Consider the following 20,602-nt stretch of genomic DNA (forward strand, 5'->3'; position numbering starts at 1 on the left):
CCACAGGGTGGCCCTGTGTCCTCCAAGACACAACAAAGAGGGACAGCAATTCTAGACAGGTAACTTGTATTTTGCTCCTGCCAGATTTTATGAACTGAGCAGATGGGTGTCAGCAAAGAAGGCTTCCTCCAGCAACTGGTAAAGCATCAGTGCAAGGAGCAGTATGCATGTACATTGGCTTCCAGACTGAAGATACAGGCTACCCATCAGATTCAAGCACAAAGGCTAGTTTTAATTTTGCCAACAGATCAAATTAATATTTAATTTAAAATCAGGAAATCATGTATTTTTTAAATCCTGTGTAATTTTTCAAATGTAGTCATTTAATGTTGCCAATCCAGTGCCTCGGAAATATTATGTCTGTTCATCCTAGAGGCCAAAAACCAAACTGCCTGTATAGTCTGTTAGCAAGGCAAAACATCTCTTTTTCCAATGAACATGTATGGGTGCATTGGGATTCACACAAGCAGATTTGGCAGCTTTTTCAAGTATTTCTTGGACTGCAGAGTGTACACTGAACATCGAGAATTTTTTTCTGTTCAGGAATATGATGTGAATTAGAATGTGCTACTGGAGGATGAGCTATGGCATTTTTATCATAATTTAATTTGTCAAATATAGTTTACAATATTTTATAATAGTAATCAATAGGACATGTCTAAAAACTGCGAGGGTTAGGGTTGCAGGATCTCACCCAGCATGTCTTTAATAATACATAATTCCTTAAATGTGCAACTAAATCAGTGAAATATATGAGCTTAATTTGGAACCTTTTACATTTTGAAAATTCATAACCCTTTTTTAATAACTGGCTACAGCATTTGCAGAATGGACCAGATTTTTCTGATTTGTTTCTCTGGCTCTTGAATGTGCTGAATGGGATGGATTCCCCAGGACAGATGTGAAAAACCTATAAAACCCAGGAATAGGCCTTTTGTGGCTCTCTCCCCTGCCTGTTTACACCTCACCTCACCCTGATGACTTAAAGACAATCCTGCAGTAGACCTAAATGTGGCCATTTTTTTGAGTTTCTGCAACACACAGATTTATTGTGACTGTCAAGAGGTAGAAAGTATTCACAGTCATTTGCAAATGTATTTCCTGAAACTGTTAATGGACTTGACAGAACAAGAGTGGGGGAGAAGGCAGGTAGTGAGAAAGAAACATGCATAATATAACCCGTTATTCCTTCTTTGGTAAACAAATATAGTCTTGATTATAATCTTGATTCACAAAGAATGCCCTTACTCCTTCAAAGATTTCTTTATAACTACTTGGGAATACTGGATGTCATGCGACTACTGAATATCCTAGGACAAACTCTTAATTTTGCCGCTACATTTATGATGTACATGTTCTTAGCTACTTAAATTAGGTCTCCTGCCATTGTCCTATATTTAAAAGAACCCAAACTACCGTATGTGATGCCTTTAGAATAGGTCTGAGGATGCAGGAAGACAAGACCTGGAGAAGCTGTCCAGTTCAGCCGCAGGTGACACACCGTCTCCTCCCCTCGGGGTTCATGGTAGGTTGGATACCAAATAAGAAGTACATGGTAACAGCCTGGGAGAAGATAACTACCTTACCTTTGTGTGAGAACACAAAATTTTACCTGCAGAGGATCTGATTTAGATTTTTTTTTTCTGCCCCACTCAAAGGCATGCTGCCTGTCAGCCAGCTCCTCAGAAGAGGTACAAGAGGTACATGCAGAGACTTCCCCCCTAACATTCACAAGGCAGCTTGCTTTTCCTGTGAGTCCCCTATATAGCTCACGTAAGATAAGAATCTACTAGAAGAGCAAGAGCTTTAAAGAAGTTTCAGGCAAATATTTTCTAAGCGGTACAACTATCTGTTGCTGTTTTCATCTGAGTGTGAAAAATCCACAACGATGAAAAATTAAAGTATGATGAAAAAGCTATTAGTGGAGACACTAGGCTTGAGCCTGCCAAGGGATCTAATCAAGAAAGCCCAAAGTGTCAGCAAAACAGTGGAGTGAGGATATTAAATGAAAGAACACTACAAAATGTTAGAGTGACACAGAGCGTACATATGTGTGTGTGTGCATGTTTGCGTGCGTGTGGGGAAGGGATGCAAAAGGAAGACAAGTCAAAACCAAAGGGGGGCAAAGAGCATGCTATATTCTGCACTGTAGGCAATTAATGGAAAGAGGTACACATGAATTAACTCATTAATGATTCCTGGAGTGAATCTTAGAGATCATGAAACACCACCTGACAAGCCTCTACAAGAAAAATCTGTTTAGTAAATAAAAAAACCCACCCCAAACAAACCCAAGTTGGTTTCAACATTTATTTATAATTCAGTGCACAGTTCATAAATCAAGAAACAAAAGTCAGGTTATATTTTTAATCAAAGCTTTTGCTGATCACAATAGAGTGTATATGAAATTGAATTGATAGATCATTTTTTATTATTATGAAACTAAAGGCTTTATATTCTTAAGTGGAGTAAAGCAGACAGCAATATGTTCACATTAGAAAGTTCCTACTGTGAATGAAAAATTGATTAAAACTGAGATATCATTTAGCAAGACAGACAAATCCATATTTCTTTTTGGTTGTGAAACTATTGTAACCATACATAACCAATAAGTATGAAGAATTGGCACTGAGGGAAATCATCCTGCCAGTTTACCCTGTGTGTCTGTGTTTGGCAAACGCAGTCTGCAGGGTGTGTATTCCGTTTGCACATAATCAGATCTCTGACCTGTAACGTGTCCATTCTGGAACATTAATTGGCACAGTTAAAAAGTTATTTAGAGGATGAGCTTGGAGAAAAAAATGTTGTCACATCTCAGAATCCTGAAATGCAACCTGGACTTCATAATAAGCTGGTTAAACCATTTTTAGAGAGATGATATGAGTGTTCACTGCGGGAGAAAAGTAACGATCGAGCTACCCATGCAACACAAAAATCTGAAGAGTCCAGCATGTGTCAGTGCACAGCAAATTTATTCTATAAAGTGACTAGTGTGAGAAGGAATTAGAAAGGATTATAAAAATACACTACCATATGCTGTAGTAGTTGAAAGTGATTAATCCAGTTCTTAAATCCTATTTTAAACTCCCTTTCATTTCTTCCCATAGAAAAATAGAAGCCACATTGCTTTGTTTGAATGCTATGTAGTTAATTACATCTTCTAAGAAACTCTTTTTAAACTGAATGTAATGTTTAATTACAAAATGCGTCCTTGAAAACAGTTAGCTTGTACACTGATTTGCAGTTCATTAAAAATGCTTTCTTAATTATATTTACAGCCAGAAAATACATAGAGATTAAAGAGTCTATAGAGAAATTTTGAAATTACAGCATGAATTGTAAGGAGAAAGTTACACTTCAGATAGTGGACAACTGACAGCTACGACTGACTAACTGCTGCCTTTCTGTAATTTCAGAACTTAATTTTGTAAAAATATTAATTGGAAAACAGTGTTCATTGTAATGGCTATCAATATTACATTTTTTATAAGAGTAGATTTTTCGAGGACTAATTAGAAAGCAAATCAATTGCATCAAACAAGTGTAAAGTTCACGTTAGCTGTTGGACTGATCACCTCAACACGCGGGGTTCACAGCTAAGGGCAGCCCGCGCTTTGGTTCGTAGGGTGTTGTCCTGGAAACCATGCGGATGCAGTCGATAACAGGGCAGACACTGAGACAGAGGGTGCAGCCTGTACAGCTGTCAGTAACTGCGGGCAGGTGGGTTTTGGGATCAAACTGGATAGCCTGCGAACAGGAATAAACATTATTGATGTCACTCACGGAAAAGGTCAAAACTGCTCCCATTTTAGTGTCTGCATTTCCTGTGCTACAGCACTTGGAGACATCTTGGTGTGATTCTGCACTGCAGCTATAGCAACTGTTCAACTGGCAGGGAACTAAACAACACCACACCCCCCCCCCCCCCCCAAATAATGCCTCAGCAAAAGCTCACGGGTCACAAGGGCTGGTTACAAAAGGAGGCATTTGGCACATGATGTTTAAACTCCCAGAGGGATATTTCTCCTTTGCATGAAGGAAATACTCCATAAGACAGCAATTTGCCAGGGTTAATGATTCAGGGGAGACATCAGACCATGCCTGTTTGGCTTCAGCACAATGCTGGCCACAACGTATTTATTTTCAGCATACCATAAACAATCTAATTTAATAAATAGTAGAGAAAAACACAGCATGCTGTGCCTCATATGATTGTTTTCCTCTGCAAATCTTCAAAAGGGATATATGAGTTTTGGGCAGGAAGAGCTTGCTTAGTTCTCACTTTTCCATGCAGTGAATCCTCATTACCAATTAGGGTGATAAGTGTATTTGAATGTGAAATAACAATTGCAGTCTCAATGAAATAAGTTCCTGGTATAATAGAAATGGCAAGTAAAAGCAAAATCAAAAGCATCACACAACCACAAAACCTTCAATATCTGAGAAGCTAGCCTAGAAAAGTAAAAAAAAAATAAAAACCAACAACCCCACCACTGCGTCTCTACTTTTAAGAGTTTTAGGAAGGAAAAATCAGGCCTGAAGGCTGAACTCACTTCTCAGTAAACAAGCGGTGCCTTAGCGAATCTCCCAAACCACCTTCAGCAACTGGGGTAGCCGGGGAGGAGGTGGGAGGGATGAGGTGGTGCTGCAGGTGGGCTCCAAAGGCAGATTTGCCGCATTTGGGGTTTCACTACTAGGAAAGCACAGGAGTTGCTGTAGCAACCAGCAAGGGCACGAAGTAGGTACTAACTGCTCTGAATCTACAAGTTTTAGTTTAGCTTGTGCACAAACAGAGCTTTGGTTTGTGAGTATTTAAGGGCTCCTTCCTCTCTCCCTAACAACAATGCACGTCATGAAAGGTTGTTCCAAGAGGGAGAGGAAGTCAGGACTACAGTGCTAACTTTAAATTAAGGAAAGCTTTTCTGTTGGAGTCATACAAGGTGATAGCTCTGTACAGGAGCATGGATATTTTTGAAACAAAGAGTAGCATAAAGCAGATGCTATTTTGAAGGGGGGGGGGCGGAGTTTGATTTCTTTGCAATTTTTTTTTCAATTATTTTCTTTTCTATTTCCTTAATTAAGGAAAAAACATTTTTTTATGCTTAGAAAAACTCCTGGAGTTTTACACTTTGGTTTCTTTTTGTGATGTTTTTTTTTCTTTCCCGTTAAAAAAATAGGAATATTTACTAAATATAAACAGTCTTTTGCTCTCCAAGGGCTATATACTCTCCTTTGCTGGGAAATCTGATGGAAGGAGAAGATGTGAAGATTGCAGTGTCAGGAAGAAATTTAGACAGTTAAAAGGCTACTATAGTAATCTAATCTGGTATAAATGCAGCATTAATTTTCTTGTATCAGTGGAAATAACATGTCTACCTTTGCTCTGACACTTTTTCTTTTTTTTTTTTTTTTTTTAATTGCAGGAGTTGATTTTAAATGGGAAGACTTCTTTCTTTGTATGTCATTAAATTCATCAGACCTACTACTGATTAGAGTGGATTAAGCATAGACAGAAAGTTATGGTGTTCAGAGGAAACTTGGTGCTTAGTTAAAGTATTTGGTTTTAACAAACTATTTTTGGACTGGGATGAATGCAAAAATTCATGTAGAAATTATTGCTTACTGTATATTGGATTCCATGGAAGTTATGCTAGACTGTATTTTGGTTTTCTAAAAGAATGTGAGGCCTCCTGTATTGCCTTTTTTACTGCAGCCCAGTCCATTAGCTCCAGTGCCGATGAACAGGAATGGCACACAGAATTGGTGATACATTTCACACAACTTATGTTACTGTACTGAGAAGACATCAGAGAAATACTTCGCTGCAAACAGGAGCCCCAGCTCAAAACTGTGCTATTTTCTGGTCGCAATGACTCTGCAAACTTCAACCTGCTTCTCGAAAGCCTGGCAGCTATCCTAGAGAAAGGATTTGCACCTCAATCAAGATCAAAACAAAACCTCACCTGCCTGAAACCTGAATTAGTTCAAGTTCAGTTACACTGACAGAAGGACTAGGTTTCTTAAAAAGCATCTGGCAATAAGAACAGCTCTTGTCTCCTTATATTCCCTTGGTGGGAAGAGATGCATTCTGACCTTTCTTCCTCATATACTAAAAGAACTACATTTACTGTCATCTGAGTTGTGTCTCCTTCATTTTCTTCCTCTTAAACAGAATCCCACTTCCCGCTTGCAGTTGGGGAGAGACTGGGAGAGTGACCCAGAGCAAGCCAGTGAGGTGTTGTACACTCTGCACAGCCCTCCAGAAGAAGCCATGCTGGGTGCTGGTCTCATTGCCGTGCAAACAGCTCAGGCAGGGCTTGCACGGCAGAGCCTGGGAGCGTGCTGGAGTTCAAATCCAATACTTTAGACATCTGTTTTCACCACCTGCTCATTAACAGAAGGTGGATTCATTCTTCCCAGAAGCAGAAAGATAACTCATCGTGCCTTTCTGCTAAGTACAGCTGTGTTCTTACCTGGTAGCCAGAATCATTACAGGTCATGTAACATTTGCCACAGTTGATACACATTTCCTCGTCAATCAGAGCCACGACTTGCTCTGTGTTGCAGAGCTCACCATATGTTCCAATATACTGCAGTGCTTTTCCAATTACATCCTAGGGAAAAAAAAAGTTATCGACTCATTTAGAGATACCTAAGTAGTTTCTATAGCTTCACAGGAGTACTCTCTAGTACTTGGATATGGAAGACTTGGCCATGCGTTGTGATGATGTTTAGGATTTTTCTTGTAAATTTCCAAGTTGCAGACCTTCATAACTTCTGTATAATATGAAGAATGTTCCATAGAGGCCCATTTTGAATGTAGGCAGCATTAGAAATACACATCTATATACAAACACATACTACAAATAGGTTACACATTTAGTACTTGATTTGGAATGTGCTATTGTTTCACCATTATTGTGTGAAACTTCAAGGAACAAAATGGAGCATGGCAGGAGCAACATGCTACAATCAGATCATCCTTGGTCACTTCTCATTAGCACAGATTTAAGAAATCACAGCAAGAAAAGAAAAGGGCATGATCAAACAAACTGACAGACCAATAATTGCTTTTCTGTCTTTAGTAAAATGCACACATGATCATCAGTTTATTGCAAATTTTTACAGAAGTAAGCTGTGGGTCTAATCCTGTGAGACTTGATTCAGTTCTGTTAACTTCACAGAGAGCAATCTGTGGCATCAACCTTACACATCTGTGCTGCAAAAGAAAAGGTGTCTGGCAGGACAGCATATGGGTACATACCACAAGGGGAAGACATGCCCTTTAAAAGAAGTTGTTGGACACCTACCTGATGCAAACCATTTCTACTTTATATGCACAGTTCACTGACAGTTCATCTTCACTGAGTCAATGGTAGAGATGGGACACGTCCCAGGACCTTTGGACTACAGCTATCCCTCAATTAAATTAGTTCAACTTGTGGAAGTATAGCACAGATGATGTACACAACTGCATTTTTAAAGATTCACTCTGTGCCGTTGTATTGGTTGTGGACACATTTTGTAAGTTTACTAAGCAGGCTTCTACAACAGTTCCCATGTTGTAAAAGAAGCTCAATTTTATGTGCAAAACTCTACACTGTTAACATAAAGTTTGGCTCAGTAAAGTAAGGTTATGTGATACAACAATACATTTTACTTTTGCTTTAAAAAGGGGTATAACTGTTAAGTATTAGAGAAATCTCACTGACAGGAGAGCAGAACTGGCTTCAAAGTCGTTCTACCATAATAAACTAAGATGTTATTATGATTTTGATTATGGAATTTGATCCAAGTCAATTGAAAAATAATCAAGCCAAATATGAGACACAGAGAAGTCTGCCCAGAATTATAAGCTTATAAGAATTATAGAGCTTTGGTCTTACACCACCAGGAAATGTGATAAAAATATATTTTTTGTATTCTATTTATCAATAGCTTTTGAAGAAGCAATGCTTACCTTATTCCTATCAGTCAAAAAAATGATTCTGAAATGATTAGCAACCATTTTAACTGTGTAGTAGTATGCTATATTTAACCTGTATAATTTATAATCGCATACAAGTTCTATATATTGTTCTCAATTCTCACTGTAGAAGAACCAGATTATAGTAACTGAAACTTTCATTGCATATGTTATTTTGGGCAGCCTTACTTTCAAACAAACTAAGCATCCCTAATTATTCCTATGCCACATCAGAGCAATAGGATAATATGTCTTTATCAATGTTAGGTCTAAAGGAAAACTCTGCTACATGAATTAAGTGAAATAATGAGTCCAACTTTGTCTTCCCAAGTCTGCTGAGAACTTGCAAGAACAGCTCTACTTCCTTAATGAATGACTCCCATTCATCTCAGTGAAGTTTTAACTTTAAGGCCTACCCGGCCTTCAGCACTTATATTACAATATATGTGCAATAAGACAAATTTATTTTTTCGTTGGATGCAGTGGTAGGATCTACAAAGTTGCTCTTAATGACTGTTGAAATAGGAAATTCAACCATATCCTAAGTCCAGGAAGAAGGACAGGAAAATCGTCCTGTTTTCTTGTTGCAAAAACACTCAAATGTTTCTCTGTGCCAAAGCCCCAAGTTGCTAACATGTGAAACACCTTGGTTGCATTCATTTAATGCTAAAAGCCTTCCAGTTCTTCTCAGCAACATGTAGAGAACATTAATGCTCTTCCAGCATAAACCAGCTATGGCATATTGCTAAAGGCAACATAATGAGAGTGGAGAGATGACTGTAAGTGAGCAAGTTATCACAGCTTAATGAGTTCGCACTCATCAATAGAGCTGTGCAAGCTGAATATGTGCATGGTCCAAATTGACTGCAAATTTGAAGTAAAATCTGTTTGCTTAAACCACTGTAAAAGGTCAATTAACTACTATGGAAGTGTTTCAGCTAATACTTTTTACTTTGGTATTGCAAAGGACTAGACTTGAACTTTACTGTGCCTCCGCTGATGAGCCACAGTAACTAACTAAATCAAATGTGATCTCAGGAATGGCTCACACCCCTGTATTTTCTTTTCCATGTCTTAGAAAAGTTCATGGATTTACTGGGAATTGCTCAGCACTTTTCAGGTTGTTACAGTTCCCAGGTTTCTGCAGTCTTCTGTATCAGCTGAAAAACTGTAGTTGTAGAATTCAGCTCCAGATTGTTTCAAGTCTCATGTAGGCTTGTCTGTATCGTACGTGCTACAGGTTTCAAAATACATACGTTTTTGTGTGATCTACTGCCCCCAGCAATACTAAGTATCCTATAAGCCTCTCTTTCATGTTTCCACTGTATGTCACAAATGCACACATCATCTGCAAGTACTGGTCTGTGTACTGAAGAATTTGAAGAAATTATGTAAAATCTGCACAACATACAATGACGTAGCTTTCCACTGCCTGCTCATGTTGTAAAAGTATCAACAAGGGAAATTCCTGTTAGTGAAGGGCTTTTTAATCTAACAAAAGCAGACTTTTAAACAGCATAGATAATTAACAATTTTCTCAGGGTGGTTCTGGATTTAGATTTGTATTCTTTAAATACTGTCTGGATGTTAACAAAACCCACAAAGCTCGAGCAGGTTGCAGAGATGGGATACTAAAATAATCATGGGATGGAGGGCCTTGCTTATGAGAGAAGACAAAAAGAGCTCAACAAGATGTTTAGCCTAGGAAGATGAAAGCAGAGGAGGCATATGATGTCTCTTCATATATATACATCAGGGAGGGAGAAGAGCTATTTAAGTTAAATGACAATGTTGGCACAAGAATGCATGACTATAAGCCAGCCATGAATAAATTTAAAGCTGGAAACTAGAAAAGGCTTTTTAAATGGGAAAGGAGTGAGGTGGTTAATGGCCTTCCAGAGAAGCAGCTGGGGGACAGGAGAGAGACAGTCTAAGGTTTAGGAATACCATTAGAGAGCTCAGGAAATGGTTGCTTAGAAGAACATGATCAAAATAGATTTTTCCAGCTACAAACTTACAAAGGGAATAACAAAACCAATGCATATGGCATGGTGATTTCTGAATTCGTAACCAAGTCTCACTTCTCACAGCTCACAAAGTACACTTTTGGGGACTTAAAATCCCAAATAGGGAGGATGATGGCATTTTAGAGGCCTGAAAGTGATTTCAAAAGACCCTATCAATGATTTACTGCTCATTTACACTCCTGGGTGTTGTGTCTTTTAATCACTTCTTTCTCTTAAGCAAAAAGTGTATCTTTATTCATTTGCAAAGTTTCAAGACTTTTACTGACTAAAAAAGCAATGGTACTTAAAAGATGTTTTGCAGGTGCACTCTTTTACAGCATCTCAAGCTATCTCAGAGCTTCTTGTTTCCATCAAATCATGAATGTTTGGAACAAAATAAACAGTGCAGCAAGAAATAATCAGCTTTCACTGTTTAAAGTGCAGTTTCACTCCAAAAAGCAACTGTCTAAAATGGCACTATGGGATTCCACACTTGGTATATCTCAATGGCCTCCGGATCAAATTTGCACTGTTTACAGTATAATGGGGTTTTTTGCCGACTGCCAGACCTGCAAACAGAAGCCAGGTTCTGAAAGTCAAGCTGTGTTCTTTCTGGCTTATGCATTACCAGCAGCAATTAAAAAAACCCAAACCAAACCAAAACAAAAAACCTGGAAGTTAAATTTTGTCCTAAATTACACCTTTGCAATCTCAGGGACCTGGAGTGCTCCTTTGATTACTGCTGTGCTGTCCCACTCTTCTCAACAGAAGTGTACTAAAATAAACTGGGAATTTAGTCCTGCAACTGGAACTGGCAGGGAATTCAGTTGCTATGGAGAGAATCAGAGCAGAATCCATTAGTTTTATGTTACTAATGAGTACAGAAAAAAAAAATCATTTTGTCATTACGCTAGGCAGATGTGGTTTTGAGTATACACAAGGACCAGATCTATTCAGTAGGGTATTATTTTAACAATGCTATTTTTATTACTATAGCTGCATTTTTAATGTTAATATATCAAATATTTTATGGGGATTAGCTTTTCTTTAGCCATCATATTAGTGAACCAATATTTGTAAATACAGTTCATGGTTCTGGTATGGCTCCTTCTGGGCCTGCTGTGTCCATCTTCATGCAGACCACGCTATAAAGACCATACTGCGCTCTAGAGATCTCATCACAGGCCTCTCATTAGTTCATTAGAAAGCCATACAAAGTGCAGAGTACTGCATCTCGTATAGAGAGTTCAAAGGGAACACACATGCTTGTCCACTTCTTGCACTTTTTTGAGTCACCATAAAATACCTTGCATGTCACACCGTGTTCAAGAGAAAGGGTCACTGACTGAGAACTTTGTGCACTTGAGGATGACAGCAACAGCAGGTAAGAAAAGCAGGGTAGCCTTTAGATTACCAGAAGCAGAGTTCCTTCTGTTGTGAATAGCAGTCTGTCTTATGGACAGGCCTCAACCTCAGTCTTTAAGTCTCCGAGGGATCATTGACTATGATACAAATGCTGAAGCTGATTCACCACCAAGTAATAAAAAAACCTCCTAACAAAGCATCTGACTTTTATATGGCAAAGTTGTGCACTTGATCCCATGTACTCTATCTGTTGATTATTATTTATGGGGTATTTGGGCAGATCTTAGGATTCAATAGGTTGTGAAAGAACAAGGTGGTGTGCAGAAGTGCCCTCATTAGGATACAGAGATAGCATGAAAAGGGGATGCAAAGGTTGCAAAGAAAGTAAATGACTTTCTGTACCAGTGTTTCTCTCCATTAGGGAGATACCTGCTTTCCACCTGTTCTTTTTTGGTAATAAGAGTGAGGTACTGTCAGAGAGAGAGATGAAAAGAAGAAATATTAGGAAAAAAATTATGGATTAAAGAAGAAAAAGTCAACAGAATCCGAGAGTACACGACTAAGGTCAATTTACAGTAAAGGGGCTAACAAAAATATGTAATGTCATTAAAACTAACCTTACAGTGAAAGATTATAGATGCTTTGCCAATAGTTAAAAAGGTTATTAAACATGCATTGGGATTTAGGGACCTCCAAGCCTTGCTTCAGTAAAACAAGTAAAACAGTTGCAGTACTAGCTAAAGAGGGGCTTACAAAATAACTCAAATTAACCCTTACCATGTTAATTCAACATGGCTTCTGTAATGAAAATTATGCCTTGTGAATCTATCACAATTCTTTAAGAAGAGCATGAGGCAATAAAACAAACAAACAAACAAACAAACAAACAAAAAACCTGGCAAATTTTATGTTTCAGGAGGCTTCTGACACAGGCTTCTGACACAACAGAGCTCTGAAATTTAAGCAGCCATGAAGTGGGATTGCAAGCTGGCTAAACAAAGAAAAAAGAGCTGAAATACAATGATCAATGTTCAGAAAAGGCAAAATATGAACACACCAAAGTGTCTCAATCTTCTGGTTTAGATATGCTTGTGTGTGTGTTCCAGAAAAAGGTTTGAACCAGAAGACTATATAGAGTTGATGCAGATTGTAGTTTTAACTAAATTAAAGAAAACCCAAGGAATTTCATAGGTATTAAACTAGATAAACAGGTACTACCATGGTGAAAAAATGCAGTTTGACTAACAGTGTATCAAAATAAGTAACTTTCGCTGTTCTTGCCAACAAGATACAGTCTAGATAAAAGAAAGCTTCAAAGAGAAAACACAGCAGGACACACCGTGGACAGCTCACAAAACCTTCTGCTTGATGTGCTGTCCTGAGAAGAGACAAGCAAACTAGCAAGATGTTATGATAGCAAACAGCACCATAATTACTGTAATGTTGTTATATTAATCAGCCATGATCTGGAATACACAGTCATTCCAGTTTTACATAGAGTAGCATAGTGACCTTCCTCTTACAGGCTGCTCGCACAATGGCAGCCTTGCAGAGGGATCTAGTCAGACTGAAGCACTGGGCAATGATTAATGGGATGAAATTTAAGAAGTCCAAATGCTGGATTCTGCACCTAGTATGGAGTAATGTCAGGTCCAAGTATAAACTGGGAGAGGAGTGGCTGGAGACCAGCCCTGCAGAAAGGGATCTGGGGGTGCTGGTTGACAGCAGGCTCAACAGGAGTCTGCAGCGTTCCCTGGCAGCCAAGAGGCAAACCACATCCTGGGGTACATCACACACAGTATAACCACCTGCTCAAAAGAGGTGATTATCCTGCTGTATTCAGTGTTGGTGAGGCCTCATCTTGAGTACTGTGTGCAGTTCTGGGCCCCGCAATTGAAGAAGGGTGTTAACACGTGAATGTATCCGGAGGAGGGCAACAAAGCTGTGAGGAGCAGCTAAGGAGTCTGGGTTTGTCTGGTTTGCAGAAAAGGAGACCAAGGGGCAACCTCATCGCTCTCTACAGCTTCCTGATGAGGGGAATTAGAGAGAGAGCTGCTGATCTCTTCTCCCTGGGATCCAGTGACAGGACATGTGGGAATGGTTCAAAGCTGTACCAGGGGAGGCTTAGACTGGACATTAGGAAACATTTATTTACCAAGAGTGGTTGAACACTGGAACAGGCTTCCTAGAGAGGTGGTTGATGCCCCAAGTCTGTCAGTGTTAAAGCATCATCTGCACAATGCCTTCAATAATATGCTTTAACTTTATCAGCCCTGAATTGGTCAGGCAGTTGGACTAGATGATCATTATAGGTCCCTTCCAACTGAAATTATGTTCTATTCTATTCTATTCTATTCTATTCTATTCTATTCTATTCTATTCTATTCTATTCTACTCTACTCTACTCTACTCTACTCTACTCCATTCCATTCCATTCCATTCCATTCCATTCCATTCCATTCCATTCCATTCCATTCCATTCCATTCCATTCCATTCCATTTGAGGCAGTCCTTCTACAGTGAGAGCAGGGAGGGAGAGAGGAGGTTTGGACTCTAGGCTTTCTCCCCATATCTGAAGACTAACTTAAATTTGCTTGAACTGTCACATGTAATGAGAATATTCTCTGAGGTACTGTGATAGAGAAGGGATCATTATGGGCTACTGCAGGAGAGATTACTGCTGTGATTCATGTTGGAGCAAATACTTGGGAGAAGCAGACTTAGAGTCCCATAAATTATGGGAGACACATGCATAGTTCCACCTGAAATATACAAAACCTCCATGTTTATGGTGAAGATTACAATATGGTCTCTTCCAGAGAGGCAAGCACAAGCCAAAACTACTCATGTTGAACCACCCAGATACATGCCAGGAAGGATCCAAATGGTACCATTATGGTATAACGGTGCTGTGCCTAGATCAATATACGTCACTTCTTAAAAGGGTTTAATAGAATAAGTACAGCACAGGACTAAATGTGGCTAGATGCTTCTCATGGTGCTGGCTTCCAGCCAGGTGCTTATGGCATCAAATCAGCATAAAAAGACCTGCAGATATGTATGTGCGAAAGACTATGTAAACATATCTTGGTTTGTGTCAGCAGTAGTGTGGCCAGCAGGGACAAGGAAGGGATCTTACCCCTGTACTCGGCAATGGTGAGGCCGCACCTCGATTCCCGAGTTCAGTTTTGGGCCCCTCACTATAAAAAGGACATTGAATGACTCGAGCGTGTCCAGAGAAGGGCAACGAAGCTGGTGAAGGGTCTGGAGGACAGGTCTTACTAAGAGCAGCTGAGGGAACTGAGGGAACTGGGGGTGTTTAGTCTGGAGAAGAGGAGGCTGAGGGGAGACCTCATCGCCCTCTACAGCTCCCTGAAAGGAGATTGCAGAGAGCTGGGGATGAGTCTCTTTAACCAAGTAACAAGCGATAGGACAAGAGGTAATGGACTCAAGTTGCGCCAGGGAAAGTTTAGACTAGATGTCAGGAAGTATTTCTTTCCAGAAGGGGTTGTTAGGCGTTGGAATGGGCTGCCCAGGGAGGTGGTAGAGTCCCCATCCCTGGAGGTGTTTAAGAATAGGGTGGACATAGTGCTGAGGGATATGTTGCAGTTGTGAACTTTCAGTGTTAGGTTAACAGTTGATCTAGATGATCTTCAAGGTCCTTTCCAACCTAGTTGATTCTGTGATATCTGCACACACAAGGGTGAAAAATAGTTCAAACAAAGAATTTAAGCTTGAGGATCTCTATGGATATGTTTGCAACAGGTGGAACAACATGTCATGCCCTAGCTAAGCTGACAAACGGAGCTATGCCAGAGCATTTAAACTACCAAACAGGGCAATCTCTACAGCAAGACCTGTTGATTAAAAAGGGAAGAAACAAAACAAGCAGATAAATTGTGTTCAAATATTACAGTGTAGGCCCTGAAGGACAAAAAACTAAATTATTAGGAAAAACACATAGGAATGTATAAGGAAAGAAATTAAAGTAGAAAGGAGGTAACCTGAGGTATGCAAATACATGAGTGGGAGCTGTACAAAAATGCAACTGAAAAGGAAAGATCCAGGGCACATCTCCACATATGGCAGAAATTCTGATATTACAGACAAGTGAGAAAAGAAGAAGCAACTCTGCTGAATATCAAAGTATGCAGTTTCAATTAATATTGAAAAATAAAGAAAATAAAGAGAAAAGTCATGGGACAAGCTATCCAAAAATTAAATTAGATTTTGGATAGTCGCAGAGGGTTTTAAAATATGCAAAAAATGGCATTTTGGCAGCATGTGAAATTTAAACAAATGTTGGAATTTACATATCACCAACCCAACAGCCGATTAGGCAGATGAGGGAGTTCTGGGCAGGCATCAGGAAATTTGCAGCAACCTTCCAAAACCACAATTGGCCAAAGCAAGGGTCATAGCTCTTTCAAGGACAGCTATCTCTCAAATCCAATCAGCTTTCAAGCATACCTCTTCACTCCTCTAAAAAACTAGAGTTAGGGTGGGACTAGCTATAGGAGTTGACCATTCCCACCACCTGATATCCTAGTCTGAACTAACAGAACATATTCTCTCCTCTCTAAAGGGTCAGCCAAGACAGAACTGCTTGGAGACAGTCTGGGATTTGCAATTCTAAATGTGAATACTTCTTGGACAGTTTACGAATAAATCACTCAAGTCTGAGCTCTTCTGCCTCTCTCTGTGGAGAATTCCTGATCAGGGAAGGGTATCAGATAAATCACCTTTTTTCATTAAGCTCCATTCAGCTTGTTTAATGGATATTCAGAATCCTCCTGGCAGATTTTCCCTATAATATAATAATAGATGGATCTATTAATAATAAAATTTATTAAAACCTCCCTTTGTAGTGGTTCCCTACTTGAAGAAAAACCCAGTTATTTTCCTATTTCTTAGTCGGCATCTCTCATTGCTGTTTTTCTCATTATGGTTAAAACATTCCCTTCTAAGGACATGGTCAGAGTGAAAGACTGTCAAGAATGCGCTCTGGTAGTTCCAACCTTCTTCTACTTGCTTCAGTCTTTTTCAGTCTCATTTAAGTGAAGTTGTGTGAAAGATGCTAACCTGATTTCTCTAGCTGAGGAGCTCCTCACAGACACCACATGAAAGTATTCAATGTCTTTATAAACAGAAGTTTTTTGTTTGGGGAATTAATTTTCCTCTTCCCTGCAGTAGGGCCCCTTTTATTCTTTTTAATCTATCTCCTACTACTTGGTTCTTTTTTGCTTTTGTACTTGGAGTTAGGCTTGATAAATTATTGACCTCAACTTTTTATTTATGTTTTTTTCAAGTCTTTATGTCTGTTTTTTTTCTCTCACTAAATTTCTTCCTTCATTCAGTTTATTTGCTTTTCGATGGTATCAGTTTTTTGGTTTTCTGCTGTTTTCAGAAGTAAGCTATCTCATTGAAAATGCAGTTATTGGCCGTTTCTTCTTCTTTTTCTTTTTCCCTACATCAATACTTTCCCTGCAAAGAGAACAGAACCATAAAACCTCTGAGGTCAAGTAGGCTTTGAAAATGCTCACCATAGCAGGAAAAAAAAAGAGTAGATTGCTGTTCTTTGGAACTTTTTGTATACATAAAGAAGGGAACCTCAGCACAAGAGGAGGGGAGTGATTTTCAATAAACGAAATAAATAAAACAAAATAAGCCGTCCAAAAAACTGAGAGAGGTCTACAGAAGTGGCAAACTATTTAACTCAAGATGACTCAAAATTTCTTCTTGGCTGGTTTTGCAGTTCTACGAGTTAGCTTGGAGTACTGCATGTGTTGGTAAACTGCAAAATTCCCTGGGGAATTATGTGTTATTTTGAGCCACTGCTCGTATTGTATTTTATGTTTGGCCTTATTTTTGCAAGAATTCTTACAGATCTGATCATACAGTGAAAGTTATCTATCTGTAGATATCTATTCTCACACATATGAGGAAGACAGTCAACAAACTCAAGAGATATAATTTTCACACTGCTTTATAAAAAGGCCTACATGATTTAAAAAAAAAAAAAAAAATTTCCTGCTTCTTTTTCCTACTCAGACATGAAGTTTAAGTAAGGCCTGAAGTGAACGCCTACAGTAATTAGCTTTTGATGTTTTATTTTATTGACATTTATTGGATACATAAGGGAATGGAAAAGCTCCAATGTATGGATTATGCAGTAGATGGGGTCACAGGTTTTATTTTCACCTTGACATTTACTCATTGTAGATGGTGGATCAGCTACTTAGATAAACATTCTCCAGCTTTAAAAGTTCAGTCTGAAAACCTATGACACAGGTTTCAGATGTCCTGAACACCAACCTTTTCAACTGATCCTACATGAGAGATGGAGGTATTTAGCACATTGCAAGTAATCAAAAGGTATCATACAAAACTGAGCTTACACTGTAGCATTCAAACTGAAAGAAATTGTTAGCAGTTCGACTTTGTTCTTTAAGGCATTACCATTGCCTTGTTCTACAATTACCATTGCATTGCCTGAATATCTTCATTTTGAAAAATGACATTAGGGAAATACCTATACATGTACATCACAAATCATTTCCTATTGATTTTGGTTAAAAGCTAGAAAGTCTGTATAAATAGTTGTCTTTGATGCCCTCTAACAAGCTTAAAAGCAGTAATAAACAGCTCAAGCTGCTAGAAATGACTGTGCATGTCAACTGCCTGATAGCTGATCATTTCTTATGCATAAGCGTGTATTTTTGTTACCTTGATTGCTGGAATGGGCTTCTTCGGAATGAAATGCTTTTTCTTGGGAAGCACAGCAGCCATGCTCTGTTCCTTCAGTTTAATCTTGTTCTCAGCTATTATCTTTTTGCGTTGTTCCAGGTAAGGCCCAAAACTAGGTAGTTTCTGAAACAAAAACCAGAAAACATGATTATGCTTAATGAATGGGTGAAGCAAAAAGGTGAGTCTGATCCCAAGGGTGAGATCCTAAGTCCTTGCTGAGTGTAACTTTCCTCTTATTCAGGAAGTTGAAATTGAAATCAGTGAGACTGTACCAGAGTGAGAAGTGAATAAAAATCAAATAGGAGCTTCAGGATCTGACTTGAAAATATATATTGAATATTGAAATATTAATATACCACAGCAGAAAAATAGCTGAATTGCAGGTCAGCATCCAACAGTCTTATATTTCCCCATTGCATACTTGCTTATACATGAAATGTATCATTCTAAATAATTCAAATGCATAACTTTATTTCTGTAGTACGTGGAAAGGTATCATAAAATTGTCAGCTTACTTATAAGGGTTCCATCTTTAAGATTATTTGTATGGATATCTGAATATATTAAAAATATATATATATTTTAAAGCTTACCAACATGCATTTTGCATTCTGATAACAGAAGGCTGTCTTGACCTGTCAAAGAAGGCTAACAAACATCAAATGAAATGAAACACATTCTAATCTCCTAATTTACATCTATGTCCCACTTGCAGTCTTTTCTGCAACATTTAATCCTTGAACCCAATTAAGCAAATTCTTGAGGAAGATATCACTGAATTGCAAAACTCATGTCTCACCCAAAACCATGAAAGTGCTGGTTCAGGTTTCATAAATACCCAGCTTCTTGAAAAAAGGGAACTTCCCTTTGCTTACCTAGCAGAGACATGGACAACCGTAGTGTGCCACAATCACAGATTTAGGTGAATGAAAAATAGTAGAAATAATGGATTTTTGCTTAATGCAAAAGACCACGTCCTTCCTCCCCTGAAACTAGTTCCTTATTCTGCAAAGATATTTTATCCACCTAACTAAACCCTGTTCAGAAGCTACTGCAGTATTGCAGAAACTAGCAGGTAGTAACAGGGGATACATAGCCTCAGCAGTTGCTAGCATTAATTCACGCTAATAATACAACCTCAAAGAGCATATCGAACAAGATACAGTACTGCTGTGGTTATCAATTTTTTAAGAGGTAATTTCAATGTGAATTTTAAAACCAGAATTATTAAAAAATTTAGAAATTATTATTTTTTAAAATGAAGTAAATCCAGAAGAGATTACCCTGCCCCTTGGCTAATCCTTAGGAGAAAAATTCCTCAATGAGCTCTGTCAGTCATGATACCCAACCTTGGGACCTTAGGCTTCTTGTTATGGCAAATTAAAGCCTTCTTGGCTGCTAGGTTTTTAGCCAGAGGGTGAAGTCCTGGAAATGCTTCCCTGCCTTCAAGACTTAACTTCAAGTCAGAAGAAGACTTGCAGTCTCATGGTGCTCTCCAGAGGAGGTGCCCTCCTCTGCAGGCTGGGTCTGAGTCGTACTCTGGGACAAAGCCTTAGTCTTGCCAAATGCAAGACCACAACTGTGGGGCATGTTGCAGACTCCACCTGTCCCATATCTAGATGTAGCCTGAGTTTGCCCATCAGCAAAGGGCTCTTGTTTTGTTTGTTCAATGGAAACTTTGTTCCTGAGTATTCAAGGGCTTCCTTACAGACATCAAACAAACTTTCCTTTTTCTGCGGTTGCCATACATGATTTTGGAAAGGAACTGTTTGAGGATGTCTTAAAATAAGGCTTTAAGTATTACTGCAGACAGCAGTAAGGTAGTGGTCTTACATACCAAAGTCAAATAAGACAGCAAACCCAGAATTATTTTAAACAGGAAAATGAACAGAAGGAAAAATCTGTCTAATTTCAATCTAATCAATCGGCTCTAAAGCGCACACAGACTACTCAATTCTTTATATGACTTTTAGAAAGCCTAAGACTTCTAGCAAAAAATCTAAAAATTACAAATGTTGATAAAAAGTGTTCTTGTATGTCTGCTAGGCTGCATTAATTAGAAATACATTTTAGCTATGAATAAGTAGTAGCTGTGTCACTGAGAAACTATTTTCTCTCCATAATTTATGTGCTGATGCCAACAACTTTGGGTTTGAGAGGGCAGGAGACCTGATGACAAAGCATTTTTGGACTCTTCCCTGTCTGTCCAGGAATTGAATTGCTGACATTCAGAGTAGGTAGCAAAGCTAATTTTGCTGAGGTTTGAACTGAAGCAGTAGAGAGAGGAGACGTTCATGGCTTGACTGATTGAAGATCATCTTTGGAAAGAATAGCCAAATCTTTGCAGAATAAATCCTTTACTTTTCTGTTGTCTTAATGTATGCCCAATCTCCTAATTTCTACAGACAGAAATACTGAGAATATTAAAATGAAATGGGTGATCTAAGGAAAAGTGTGGGAAAAAAAATATTTCTGTGTAGAGGTGCAGAGCAAATTACAAAGGCAATGAGTTAATTTT

At 38.7% G+C, this 20,602-nt stretch overlaps 1 protein-coding gene across 1 annotated transcript in view; it reads right to left on the bottom strand.

The window, feature by feature from the left end:
• Positions 1-2,308: 2,308 nt before the first annotated feature.
• Positions 2,309-20,602, bottom strand: part of DPYD (dihydropyrimidine dehydrogenase) — a 349,307-nt gene continuing 331,013 nt past the window's right edge. Inside the window, exons 21-23 of the mRNA XM_026853962.1 lie at positions 18,064-18,207; positions 6,474-6,614; positions 2,309-3,747 (exon numbers count right to left, since the gene is read on the bottom strand). Coding sequence (XP_026709763.1) covers positions 3,577-3,747; positions 6,474-6,614; positions 18,064-18,207 — 456 coding nt within the window. The 3' untranslated portion in view covers positions 2,309-3,576. The remainder of the gene's footprint in view (positions 3,748-6,473; positions 6,615-18,063; positions 18,208-20,602) is intronic.

This window comes from Athene cunicularia (assembly GCF_003259725.1).
Source record: "Athene cunicularia isolate RWA chromosome 8 unlocalized genomic scaffold, athCun1 chr8_part1, whole genome shotgun sequence".
NCBI classification, from domain to species: Eukaryota; Metazoa; Chordata; class Aves; order Strigiformes; family Strigidae; genus Athene; species Athene cunicularia.